At 51.2% G+C, this 12896-nt stretch overlaps 6 protein-coding genes across 6 annotated transcripts; 2 read left to right on the forward strand and 4 right to left on the reverse strand.

Annotated features, from left to right (window-relative positions):
• Positions 1-1242: 1242 nt before the first annotated feature.
• On the reverse strand, positions 1243-2658 carry M438DRAFT_263214 (acetyl-CoA acetyltransferase; the record flags this gene model as incomplete). Its single annotated transcript, XM_029899870.1, has 3 exons — positions 1243-1446; positions 1501-2445; positions 2500-2658. The coding sequence occupies 3 exons, from the start codon at positions 2656-2658 to the stop codon at positions 1243-1245; spliced, it is 1308 nt and encodes a 435-aa protein (XP_029766037.1).
• Positions 2659-2889: 231 nt separating this feature from the next.
• M438DRAFT_287595 (uncharacterized protein) lies at positions 2890-3743 on the reverse strand. The gene is made up of 2 exons (XM_029901628.1): positions 3555-3743; positions 2890-3504 (listed from the first exon to the last, which is right to left on the reverse strand). Exons 1-2 carry the CDS (start codon positions 3689-3691, stop codon positions 2982-2984), a joined length of 660 nt encoding a protein of 219 aa, XP_029766038.1. The 5' UTR covers positions 3692-3743; the 3' UTR covers positions 2890-2981.
• Positions 3744-4525: 782 nt separating this feature from the next.
• Positions 4526-5152, reverse strand: M438DRAFT_287596 (uncharacterized protein; the record flags this gene model as incomplete). The annotated part of the gene is made up of 2 exons (XM_029901629.1): positions 4526-4599; positions 4650-5152. 2 exons carry the CDS (start codon positions 5150-5152, stop codon positions 4536-4538), a joined length of 567 nt encoding a protein of 188 aa, XP_029766039.1. The 3' UTR covers positions 4526-4535.
• A 1386-nt stretch (positions 5153-6538) lies between these two features.
• On the forward strand, positions 6539-9098 carry M438DRAFT_401878 (5'-nucleotidase; the record flags this gene model as incomplete). Its single annotated transcript, XM_029909567.1, has 5 exons — positions 6539-6743; positions 6808-6863; positions 6910-7712; positions 7940-8190; positions 8239-9098. 5 exons carry the CDS (start codon positions 6539-6541, stop codon positions 8832-8834), a joined length of 1911 nt encoding a protein of 636 aa, XP_029766040.1. The 3' UTR covers positions 8835-9098.
• Positions 8545-9656, reverse strand: M438DRAFT_393705 (uncharacterized protein). Its single transcript, XM_029909123.1, has 2 exons — positions 9576-9656; positions 8545-9522 (listed from the first exon to the last, which is right to left on the reverse strand). The coding sequence occupies exons 1-2, from the start codon at positions 9586-9588 to the stop codon at positions 8981-8983; spliced, it is 555 nt and encodes a 184-aa protein (XP_029766041.1). The 5' UTR covers positions 9589-9656; the 3' UTR covers positions 8545-8980.
• A 169-nt stretch (positions 9657-9825) lies between these two features.
• M438DRAFT_309645 (alpha/beta-hydrolase) lies at positions 9826-12893 on the forward strand. The gene is made up of 2 exons (XM_029902390.1): positions 9826-10041; positions 10100-12893. Exons 1-2 carry the CDS (start codon positions 9973-9975, stop codon positions 12791-12793), a joined length of 2763 nt encoding a protein of 920 aa, XP_029766042.1. The 5' UTR covers positions 9826-9972; the 3' UTR covers positions 12794-12893.
• The last annotated feature ends 3 nt before the right edge of the window (positions 12894-12896 follow it).

Consider the following 12896-nt stretch of genomic DNA (forward strand, 5'->3'; position numbering starts at 1 on the left):
ATAACACCGTAACGAAGAAACGAACACGCTTAAGTAGACCTAAGAGGTAGTCTGTAACGCCGGCGAGACGGTGCTTAGTTAGCATCTAGCTTCGGGCGATGATACGGACATTTTTCTGGCAAAGGTAAAGGCACTCTTCATCTTCGATCATCTAGATCTATTCGGTCTCCCTAGCAACAAGACCATTATATCTAATGAGTAGGATACCGACGCTAATGGCAGATGGGACATTATCCTATATTACTATCGCCTCCTCGTCCTCGATCGTGTCTTTAACTCTTGCGCCACTAAGATGAAGCAGTTTCCCTTGCTTAGAAGTAGTAATACCGAGCTGGACAGAACGATGAACATACAATGGGGCCCTAAGGGAAGACTTAACTTACACAAAGGCCCGGCCCTAAGTACACTAAAGTCGCCGAAGAAGCGTAACACTAAAGCGGTAAAGCTTAAGACACGCGCCCTCGAGATCGAAGACACGACATACGCACAGAACAAGAAGTACAAGATCTAGTTCCCTAATCTATGCTTCGACGACACTGGTTCCGGACTTACAAGACAGCAAGATATCGATCCGGAAAACTTACTGTTAGGGATGGTCTGGGAATTCCTGCACGGAAAGGGTTTACAGAAGCGCCATCACTACCTCGAATGGACACATGACGATGTTGTGTACTACGTTACCAATGACTCGAGGTTCCGTAAGATGGTCAAGACGGTTAGCGATTCTTGCAAGGCTGCAATGGATCCCTTAACCAAGAGATTCGTTTTAATGTACAAGGCCGGTATGTTAATCTTTGAATAATGTGTTTGCGAATTGTACTAACAATGGCCATTATAGGACGGATCCCAGACGGTGCAGACGACCCCCTTGAATGGGAGGTACTCTAAATGGGGCACAGAGTACGACTGAACGTGCGAGACGATAGCGTCATGTTAAGAACAAGCGTGTAGCCGGCACCATTAGCGGAAAACCCTCCGAGCAGCGCATAGAACGGATATGCAGCAACTCAACAGTGTAGCAACTTTCTAATACCTTTTTGACCTTCCATCTTCCGCATACGTCACGTGCGTGCACTTTCACCTTTGGGCAGGAACGAAGCAAGTTGAAATCTCCCAGCCATCTTTTGATTTTCGCTGCTGCCTTATCTGCCCTAAAATCTGACGGCATTGCCTTCGACTTGCTATTACTAGTTTCTGGCTGGGTCGTCACACTGGTGCCTATTGCAACTCTTTTCTCTACACTCACAGCTCGTCTGCGTCAACCATCTGGACTACGATACCAGTTGATGCACCGCCTCCATTGCAGATGGCAGCACATCCGTATTCGCCCTTCTTCAGTTGGTGTAGCAGGGTAACCAAGATCCTTGAGCCCGAGCTTCCCAATGCGTGACCGAGAGAGATCGCACCGCCTCTTGGGTTGACGTTGTCCATTCCGAGGCCGAGAATCTGGTATTCCATGTAAGTACACATTCAGACACCGCATCCCGTTTGTGAACATACCTTGGCATTTGCCTTGATCACTGCTGCGAAGGCCTCGTTGAACTCCCACACCTTGACCTGCTCCTTGGTGATACCTGCTCTTTCGAGCACAATAGGCACCACCTTGGAAGGTGCGATGGGGAAGTCGATGGGGTCGACTGCCGCATCCGCCGTTGCGACAATGCGTGCAAGCAATTTGTTACCCTTTCCATACTTCTTGGCCATCTCCTTGTTACCAAGGACCAGTGCTGAGGCACCGTCTGACAATCCTGAGCTGTTGGCGGCCGTCACTGTACCCGAGCCAGACTTGTCAAAGGCGGGCTTCAAGGTAGGCACCTTGTCCAACTTCAGTCTGTACAGACCCTCATCTTCTGAGACGACCGTGTCGCCCTTCTTGCCCTTAATGGTCACTGGGACTATCTCGTCCTTGAAGAGTCCCTGCTGGTAGGCTTCCTGTGCGCGCTTGTAACTTAGGATGGCGAAGTCATCCTGCTCTTGACGAGTAACACCATGGTCTTTGGCCGTCTTCTCGGCACAGTTGCCCATGTGGATCTGGTTGTATACATCCCAAAGACCGTCCTTGATCAATCCATCGTCGAGCTTGATGTTGCCGAATGGAGGGAGTTGAGATGATCGCGGCAGGTAATAAGGAACTTGGCTCATGTTCTCCATTCCTCCTGCGACTTGTGCTTCTGCCAGACCGAGCTGGATCTTCATGGCGGCTATTGATACAGCCTTCATACCCGAGGCGCATACTTTGTTGATTGTGGTTGCTTCTACCGAAGAGTCGAGGCCGGCGAAGATTGCTGCTTGTCTTGCTGGAGCTTGACCGACACCTCCTTGCAAGACTTGACCCATGTAGACATCGCGGATGTGCTCGGCGGGAACGGACGAACGGGCAATGGCTTCTTTGATTGCGTAGGAACCGAGCTTGGGCGCCGACACTGAGGAGAGGGCTCCGTTGAACTATTGCTTCTGTCAGACGAGTTTCCCAAATACATAGCTATAAAGTGCACGTACAACTCCAACAGGAGTTCTGACAGCGCTGAGAATGTATGCGTCTTGAATCTCCTTTGCCCGGGATGTGGAGGAGCTGAATTGCCTATAGCTGTTGAAACACGTCTGGCGAGCAGAAAATGGTAGGCGACGGAGGGGAGTGCGAAGCGTAGCGGACGACATTGTGTAATTTCAGTTGTGTAGAAAGTAAAGAAAAACAAATCAAGTCATGGAAAATAATGGAGCAATAAAGCATCACATGAAAGGCGCATCTGTTCACCGAGGTGGAGCGTGGAGGAGCGCGGGGCACTTCCGTCCGAGAGCTCCGTCATGTTTCGAAGCCTCGGTTGTTGACATGTTTTTGGAGCCGGTTGATGCATCGTCTTTGCTCCTTTTTCCCTATGCTACTCATTCACCCTGTGTAGGGAAGGTCATGACCGACCAATCTTCTCCTTCGACCCATCCATGCATATCTCAGTCCATCGTAACATCATAACATCAGGCCACTAAAAGCCGCCGGGTCGCATTCCCATAGCAAATGGCGGCGGCATGCGACCACGTCCTGGTCCGCCCATACGCGGCGGTCCCCCAGGCGGCATCATGAAAGGCCCACCAGGCATTGGCAGCGACGGCTGCATCATCATCCTCTTTCCTCCTGTCGACTCGGTCTTCTTCAAGTCAGGAGCAACACGTCCGCCAAACACAGGCTCTTGTACTGCAATGCTCTTCTCGCCGGGCAGCTTGAATTCGACTAGATTGAAATAGTAGTCAAGCACTTCCGGATATCGCTGTAGACTGTTCTTCCAATCCTCATCTATTCCTCGTTGGTACGCGCCTTGCGCTGCTGACATTTGCATACGCAATTCGTGCATTTGTGGCTGTGAGATGGGCGGCCGTCCAGAGTAGATCTTGTAGAGTTCGTAGTATGGGACGGTGGCTAGATGTGCTTGGTACTGTTGTTTCCTCATGTCCACCATTTGATTATAGGTAAACATTATCCATTCGCGAGCATGACCTAGCGCCCAGTGTCTGGCCAAAGTCAGTATGGAGAGAGGTATTGTGGTTGAAAACGAGCGTACCTTATCTGTCGCATTTCGGCGCTTGCCATCCAGCGGTGATGTGCATCATCCAGCGCTCTTTTCAGCCTTTCGTCCTCGTGCTTACACTGTTTCGATGCCGGAGCGCCGCAGACGGCGCATGATGCTTCTGCTTGCATCGATCGACTTGAGTATGTATATTCTCGATATAGCCGGCCTCTTGTCCGTGTCGGGTATAGAGTGATCTATCTCGAATACGCGTTGAAGGGGTTTAGGTTGCAAAGGACAGAGAGCGATGAATAACTTACAAAGTGATGCAAGGCGAGCGAGTCTAAGCAGTTGGGCTACTTTAATAGAGTGCTAGTTATGTTAGGCCGACTTTGCTGCATAGTGGTCACGTTCATGGTCGCCGATTGGTGCTGTCCCGCATGGTGAGCTGTTCCCTCGCGGAGCCGCATTGAAATGGGTCAATGTCAATCTTGGGCATTCATGGAATTCACACCTGGAGCGCAGTGCCAAAGTCTGTGATTCCCACTTCGAGGAAATATCCCGGATCAATCTTGACGGCGAGGAAGGAGCTCAACACGAAGTGGGCATGAACAACGACGAGTACTCAGCCTCCCCACCTGCTAAAGTAGACATGTCATTTTGACTCTCAAGCCGTGGTGAGCATCATTCCAGCCATCACAATACACAAATCTTTTGAGGAAGAGGACGTCTTCCACAGAGAGCGACTGTCTGACGCCCTCTACTTTCGAATCCCATCGCACATTGTAACAGCAGTGTGTCGGTGCAAAACTTCAGCACATGGGGAGGGGGTTGAATTCTATCCAAAACCATTTCACAAACGAATCTGAACAAAGTTGCAGTGACGTAAATTACATTAGGATATTGCAGTCATACTAAGTAACCAGAAGAAGCCACGAACGCCGCCGTCTGATTACAGAAGATTGTCTTGACCTTCAGTTTTACGGTTGAAGGGCCACATTCAATTGGAGTCATTCTCCTGGACCAGTAAGGGAGCTAGATATAGATGGGGAGCAAGTTGACGTCCGCGCAACTCGAGGGGTTCTCATAATGGTAATAACTGCTACTGGTAAGCATCTAACACAAACGAGAGAGATCTGATACACCGACCTCCACTTAGCAAAGAGTTGAGGAACACCGTGCCACCAGTCACAGACAAGCCACCCTCCGAAAGCGTTCTGGTCAGCAGGAACACTCGGATTCTCAGTCCACTGGAGGCCGCTGGAATTGAAGAAGAAACTAGGTTGACCGTCTCCCGCATTGATGCGAACAGGTTCCCAAGCGGAGTAGAAGTTGACGTCGGCGATGATCAAGCCCCAGGGGAAAGATCCACCGAGATCGAATAATTGGTTGAAATAAGGCTGACCATTTGGCTGTGTGATGTTGGTGGCATTCATGAAACCTTTGATGCCGCTTGACTGGTTGGTATAGAGAACGGCATCATTCAAGCCAGCTCCAGTGTGAGAGGCAACGAGCCAGAGGTTGTCGAATTTTTTCTTGGTTCCTTGACCAGGCTTCAGCTGAGTATGAAGCTGATACTCGCGAGAAGTATTGAGGCTTGCTAGAGCGGTGACAGCGAGACCGAAGACTGAGAAAATGGTTCTTAGGTGCATGGTTGGCGGTCCTGGCGTGAAAGATGAAGAAGGGATTGAATTACGATGACGATGATAATGATGAGAGAATGGAAGAGACAACCTGCCACTTTATATGTGAATACGAAGACATGAGAGCTCCAGTAGCATGACCTCTGCTGTACCAGTCAGAGGTCAAGGAAACAACCTTTCACCTGTATACTAATTTTACGTAGTTTGTACCACCACAACCTGCAGATCGTTCAAGAGAGGACAAAGGTAGGGACGGATCGACCGATGCTACTGTTTTCCTACCTTTACCGTCTTGATCCTTTGGGTTGCAAAGCGGTAGATTGAAGGATTAGCTTGTGACCAAGGAACGAATGAGATGGAGATGTTCATTTTACGACGATGTCCCAAAGCGACAATATGGTGATATTCAGGTGGGAAAATTGGACAATTGATCGGAAAGTCTTGTCTCCTCCGGGCCATCGCCAAGCTTCAAGAACTTTGTGGCCGTGCTTGTCTTCAACGACACCTCGGCAGCAAGACCATGCTTGCTACCTAGTTGACATTCTCACTGATCGATGCCAAAAGACAAAGCAAGTCTGCGGACTCAGGCCAATGGAGCGGGGTGAAGATGCTTGTGAAATGAGCATGTGCTAACTCGATCGTTGAACACACCAGCATGATACTCATTCATCGTCCTCAATGAACGAGTACGATCGGTGCAACCAAGTGTGGCACCAGTCAGAGCTTCGCATCCTTTTTTGTTTACCAGGAAGTAATGAGGAACCGGACTCGTAACTCAAGCCTTTTAGCTAAACATCAAGCTCCGACATCATTTTGGTTGATCGGTATGGGCTAAGCTCCTGCGTACCAGTGTAGTTATATCCGGAGCTTTCAAGCGGTCTTCCTTGTACTCTTTCGAGCAACCGTTCTTTAACTTGAGAATGGAGACACGTGCAGGAAGCCAAGAAGTGCTCTGTTGTAAGACGAACGATGAGCATAATTTTTTATCCAGTATCAATACAAGAACGAGCCGAGATTGCAGCAACTGGAGGCACTGCTATCTCGGCTCATTCTTGTACTGATGGTTGTCAGCTGTTGCGATACTTTCAAAACCCACCTCTCTCTCTCCCTCTTCCATGCCAAGTTCCATTAATAGCCATCAAAATGCAGAAAGACCATGCTCTGGTAGAGCGTGTCCACTGAGAGCACACAAATTTCGGGCTCTCACTGGACGGTCACGCGGCAAACTCAACTCCGTGCATTGAGACTGATCCTCTGGTGCACACAAGAAGGAAGGAAGCACCGGCAATTTGAGCCACCACCAGCGTCGAAGTCAGCTCGAGATCCAGCCCTCCCTCAACCGACAATCCATCGCAATACCACCTTGCATTACTTCACGTTCATTATACACTAGCAATGCCCTCTGAAAACGCACCAATTCTTCGCCTGCTCCATTTCAACGATGTCTATCGCCTCGAGCCTTCGGAACACGATCCAGTTGGGGGTATTACTCGCTTCCAGAGCTTGTGCAACCACTATAGACAAGATCCGAAATATCAAGACCAACCACAGCTCATCACGCTCTTTTCGGGAGACGGCTTCGGACCGAGTTTGGAGAGCAGTGTGACCAAAGGTCGTCGACTGAATTTGCTACTGATAGAATCTGAGCTGATCCGGTGTGACAGGCGCCCATATGGTTCCCATCTTGAACAATGTTCCCGTTGCAGCTGCTTGTGTCGGAGTAAGCACCAGCTTAGAAGTCTATGCGCTCGTACTGACCTTCAAAGAACCATGAGCTCGACATGGGCGTTCCCCAATTTGAGTACCTTGCATCACAGTGTGCCTTCCCTTGGCTGCTAGCCAATGTCACCGACCCTGCGCTAGGAGACGACGTACCTCTAGGACATGCACACAAGACAGCTATGCTCACCTCATCTAATGGAATCAAAATCGGACTTATCGGTTTGGCCGAGAAGGAATGGCTCGAAGCAGTCAACGCTTTACCATCTAACCTCATCCACACCGATCCGGTAGTCAGTGCAAAGAAGCTGGTTCCAGGCCTCCGAGCTCAAGGTGCCGAGATCATAATTGCATTGTGCCATCAGAGGGAGCATCATGACGTTAGGCTGGCGCAGGAGACGCCAGAAGGGCTTATCGACCTTGTCCTCTCAGGTCACGATCACCACTATCGCCAGGCTCGCGTACGGAGCACCCAAATTCTATGCTCTGGTAGCGACTACAAGCAACTCAGCTACATCGAAGCGTCCCGTACCGACACCAAGTGGGACTTCAACATTACGCGCCGAGACGTCAATAGCGCCGTCCCCGAGGACCCTCACACAGTCGCTCTTATGGATAAGCTATTCTCGTCGCTGCAAGGCAAGTTGCAGAAAGTGATCGGCTATACAGCTGTGCCACTGGATGCGCGCTTCGCTACCGTCAGAGCCTCTGAATCGAACATGGGCAACTTCGTATCAGATCTAATGCGCTTCTATTACAACACGGACTGTGCTATGCTCGTAGGAGGTACGATACGAGCCGATACAGTATACCCGCCAGGCATACTACGACTCAAAGACATCGTTGATTGGTGAGTAAACTCTATCTCCGGCCCCCTGGCCTCTTCCTTGACCACCTATCAAAATGCACAAAGTTTTCTCAGACAGGGCGAGGGTCCAGTGAGAGTCCAAAATTGCTCGATCAAAACGTCCATCTCCCCTGAGGAGGTTCGTGCCGGTGCTCAGCATCTGCTGCAATGCACGATATCTTTCGGTCACGCATGCTGTCCAATGAAAGCGAGTCACTGACAGTTTCTAGCTTTCCGTTCGAAGATCCTGTTGTGGTAATCAGGGTCAAGGGTCAGCAACTTCTGGAGGCATTGCAGAACGGCGTGTCCAAATATCCTGCTTTGGATGGTCGCTTCCCGCAGGTGTCTAATATCAGTTTCACCTTCGACCCATCGAGAGATAGCCATGACCGAATCGTCGCGGTACAAGTCAATGGAAAGCCACTTGACCTGGAGCGTGAATATACTCTGGCGACTCGTGAATATATGGTCAAAGGAGGAGGTATGTGTTGCTCGCATTTATTGGTGACAAGAAGCTGATCCCGCGCAGATGGCTACACATGTCTCCGCACACAATTACAAGGGGGATCGACAATCTCAATTGTTGACGAGGAGAACGGTATCCTCATTTCGATGCTGCTACGACAACACTTCCTGTCGTCGATGACTGTCGGACGGTGGAAGCATTGGGGCGCTGCACTCGGTCATCACTGGGGCACAGTACAAGAACAGCTACGACGAACTGGCTCTGTGGTCGAGCGTACAGACACGAGCCACACTTTCCGACGAGACAGCAATGATGCGTCAGCTCGCAGAACCAGCGTAGATGTATCATCTGGAAGAAGAAAGAGCAGCGCCGTCTGGGACAGACCACCAATTCGCATTGTGGAGCCAGCAGAGATAGGTCTCAGTGAATCCGAAGATGAATCAGAAGTGACTGCACCGGTGCTGGCCAGAGAACTATCACCCGAGGAACACGAGCTGGTGGTAGCGAGGAAAGCTATGCGGAAGTGGTGGAGACTAGCTGGCTTGAGCAAACGCCATGCGATGGGTTACGAGACAGGCGAGGAGTTGGGAGTTGGTTGGACCAGAGGCATTTGTCCACAAATGGAGGGACGCATCAAGATGGTGTTGCGTGTGCTTTGAAGTAACATGATCGACCTAAGGACCTAGAATCCATTACTCCCCCTCCTACTACATCCATGAAGTACTACCCGTTGAGCTGGTGTGCGGAATAAGGATGAAACTGGCGGCATTATTGTCGTGACTGTACATAGTGTCGTGAAATCGCTTCATCTTCTCTTCTTGCCAACAACCTTGGTAAAGCCATCGTCGTCGACCTCGGGCTCTTGTCTTTCACGAGGCGCGGGAACGAGAGCAGGAGCAGCATCGCCCATTTCGACGTCGTCGTCCTCGTCATCGCTCTCCTCTTCACTGCTCTCATCGTCGTCGTGCTTGTGCTCAACAACCTGGAGATTCTGGGGAACCCTTCCGCCACGCTCCTCGAACCTCCTCTTGACAGTCTCGAAGCCAGAGAAGTCACCTTCGGTGGTCTCTTTTCTGAGCTTCATGATCTCTTCGGCGACAGGAATTTCGCTCTCGTCTTCGACGTTCAGGTCAAACTCGTCCTGCATGACCTGCAACAAGACGGCTTCGACATCGAACTGGTCTGTATCGGGACGTTCGGCGAAGAGGTCACTCACGGCACCAGCGAACCAATCGCGCTTTGCAGAGCTGTCAGGGCCGCCCCAGTTGCTGGTGACTGCGATTGTGAGGGCAGGCCAGAGGCCTAAGGCGTACCAGATGCCGAGATCGAAGTTGGTTTGAATTTTTTCTGTGTGCGATCAGAATGTTGTTTCATGTCCTCCTAAGAACATTTCGACATACCTTGATCCGCCATGGTTGTGTTTTGGTGGAAGATGGACAATGATGGAATAGATATTTTGCCAGGCGCAAAAAAGTCGAGCTTGGACCATGCCCCAGGTTCCGGGAGAGGCTGGAGAGTGGACCCTGGGGAAGAAGATCGACCAAGCCACATACGTTCGATCACCAAGGCTTCATCTCCGCCGCGCTGCACCGTTGCGCTTTCCCGTTCCCGAAACAAATACACGGCTCCTGCCTTTCTGCACCTGTGCGACTCTTTGTCTCAAGCATTGCTTTCCTCGTCGTCGCCTGCATCCACGAGTCCCTGTCTTGCTTGAAGCTGCTATGCGTTCATGACAAGGATCCCCATAGACTCGAACACGATCGATACGAAGGATTCTCCTAATCTAAACGATCAACCATGGTCTTGAGCACTCTCGGCGTGGCCGCCGACGTGACACCCTCGGTCATCGAGACCTTCTTCTCACACGCAAGTCTCACCACAATGTCGCACTACTATGCCTGCTTTACTGACACGACATGATCAGTACCTCAACCGCAAACCACTCAAAGGAAAACCTACCGCCCATGTCTCATACCACGAAGGTCTGCGCCTGATCCGCCAATTCCTCGCATATGCCTCTCAACACACCGTCGAGGACATCCAAGCCTTTACCGGCCAATGGGTTCCTACCCCGACATGGGTCAAGCTCGAGGAAGTCTCCATCTCGGATGCCCATCTGGAGCGTTCTGCCGAACTTGTAAAGGCCCAGCTTGGCCTTGCCGGTTTGCAAAGAGTCGGCGGTCAAGAGTGGTGGCAGTGGAGACGATCAGAGATTGCACTGAAGGGCGAATGGATTGAGATGCGCCAGGACTATAACGACCGAATGGCTGCAGACAATAAGAGCGACCGCGTCATTCTCTACGTCCACGGCGGCGCCTACTACTTTGGTTCGGTCGATGAGCATCGCTACCAGATGCAGCGCCATGCAAGAAAGCTCAAGGCCCGTCTGTTTGCCCCAAGGTACCGTCTGGCTCCTCAATTCCCTTTCCCGTGCGGTCTACACGATTGTATCGCCGCCTATCTTCATGTCATTGAGCATTGCCATCCCTCGACTGTACTTCTAGGCGGCGACTCGGCTGGTGGTGGCATGGTGATCAATATGCTTGTTACCCTTCGCGATCAAGGAATTCCTCTTCCAGCCGGCGCCCTTCTCCTGTCTCCGTGGGTCGATCTAACCCATTCTTTCCCGAGTGTAGCTGGAGAAGGCAATTTCGACTACATCCCTGCCAATGGTTTCCATCACAGACCTTCGATGGCATGGCCACCTCCGAATGCCAACGATCTGAGAGAGTTGAAGTCTCCGCAGATCGACTCACCGAGAAAATCGAAAGAGGAGAAGAAAAAGCTCGAGCGAGAAGCAACAATGGGCTTCTCTGTCAACGACATACCCAAGGATGACGGAAATTTTGCCTCCGCCCAACACCCTGGAGCAGCCCGCCCGCGCGCTAAGAGCGTCCCGGGCGGTGAACACCTGACAATCGAACTGGACGGCAAGATGATTGAGCTCACTGATCAAATTCAGATGTACACAACAAACGACATGCTCGCACATCCCATGGTTTCACCTGTCATGCAACCATCGCTCGGTGGACTACCGCCACTTCTGATCCAAACTGGAGGCGGTGAGCTTCTGCGTGACGAACAGATCTACATCGCTCATAAAGCTGCCAACCCATCTGCCTATTTGCCAAGCAAAAAGGTCATGGATGAATTCGACCCCAACAGGGAAGTACTTGACAAGTATCCGCCTACACATGTTGTTTTACAAGTTTGGGACGACCTTTGCCACGTCCCGCATACTCTCAGTTTCACTAGACCGGCCAAATACATGTACCGCAGTGTCGCTCAGTTCGGTGCTTGGGCTTTAGCTCGTGCTCAAGATCAAGCCATCACTATTCTTGACGATGATGCAATCAGTATCATCAGTACCCAATCTAGCCATGAGAGTGATGCCAACTCATCAAGTGAGGACGTTGACCGCGGTAGATCCGTGGACAAGAGGTTTCCTGACGCTCTTGGCACTCCGATCCGCGCTCACACTGTTTCTACAGCTTCTGGATCCGTCGGAAAAGCTGGAGATCCCTTACCTCCATTCCAAGGTCATATGGTTCGTCAGAGAGTCGACCGACATGGTGTCACATATCCGCTTGCTGCTGTATCGGACTTACCATGTCTAAAGCTGGATCCCAACACCATTGGCATGATCAAGCCTGGACCTGTGCGAAAGTGGATTGCCAAGAAGGCTGACTGGGACGTGAAGTACGGAAAGGACAAGCGTTCGATACAGAAACAGCGCATCAAGGAGATGGCCGAGGGCTATGACACATTCGGACCGGGAGAAGTCCCACCACCTACCGCTTTGGCTGGACGTCGTAAGAAGGACATGCCAAGCCAGAAGTCGCGCAAGGGTAAATCATGGGGTCTCGCCATGTGGTCTGGATGGGGAAGCAAACACGACGAAGACACCATTGGCCGCGAGCAGAAGGTCAACCGAGCTCCCACGCAATCAGTCGTGCTACCAGAAGCTGGTGCCGCGATTCCAAAGGTCGATCCCGAGCGTGCGGCTACGATCAAGGCATCTCCCACTTTCGACCGTAGCCTCAGTCCCAGCTACCGTACAGTAACAGATTTGGGCCAAGCAGGCCCTAGATCTCGACCCACTACCTCCGACACGATCCCACCTACACCACCTGCCAAGGACTCACCAAAAGGTAAACAAGCCATCAGAGATGACGAAGCCCATCTAGCACCATACGGCATGCACACCAAGATTCCTGGTTCAGAAAACACTTTCTTGAGCAACAACAGCGCACGCCCTCACAATGGCGAAGTGGCTTATCCGTTCAAGTTGAAGAATGAAGCTGCCACCGCGAGTACAGTCACCTTGGACTCTGCAGCACATATCCGACCAATGGGAAGAGGTGACGATGTCAGCAGCATTGGTTCTGTGGCGGCAAGCCCCAGACCTGCTACCCAAGGCGGAGTCAGCTTCATGGACGGGAATGGCGAAGGCATTATTGCCGATGAACCTGGCGTGGGCGTCTACGAGACCGAGACAGGATCGAAGAGCAGGGACAAGGGCAAGGGTAAAGCTGTCGAGGCAGCCATTGGTAATGAGGAGGAAGGGGCAGCTGCGAGACCAGCATTACAGACATTTGTCACTGCACATGAGTTTTGATGACTCGAGTTGAGATGAGTTATATTTTTGACAGAAGACGTTGCGAGGTGTATTGTTAGGATTAGATACCCCCTGTTCTGATACGAAGCTGCGAGTATATGAA

Source organism: Aureobasidium pullulans, assembly GCF_000721785.1.
Source record: "Aureobasidium pullulans EXF-150 unplaced genomic scaffold scaffold_1, whole genome shotgun sequence".
Taxonomy (NCBI): domain Eukaryota; kingdom Fungi; phylum Ascomycota; class Dothideomycetes; order Dothideales; family Saccotheciaceae; genus Aureobasidium; species Aureobasidium pullulans.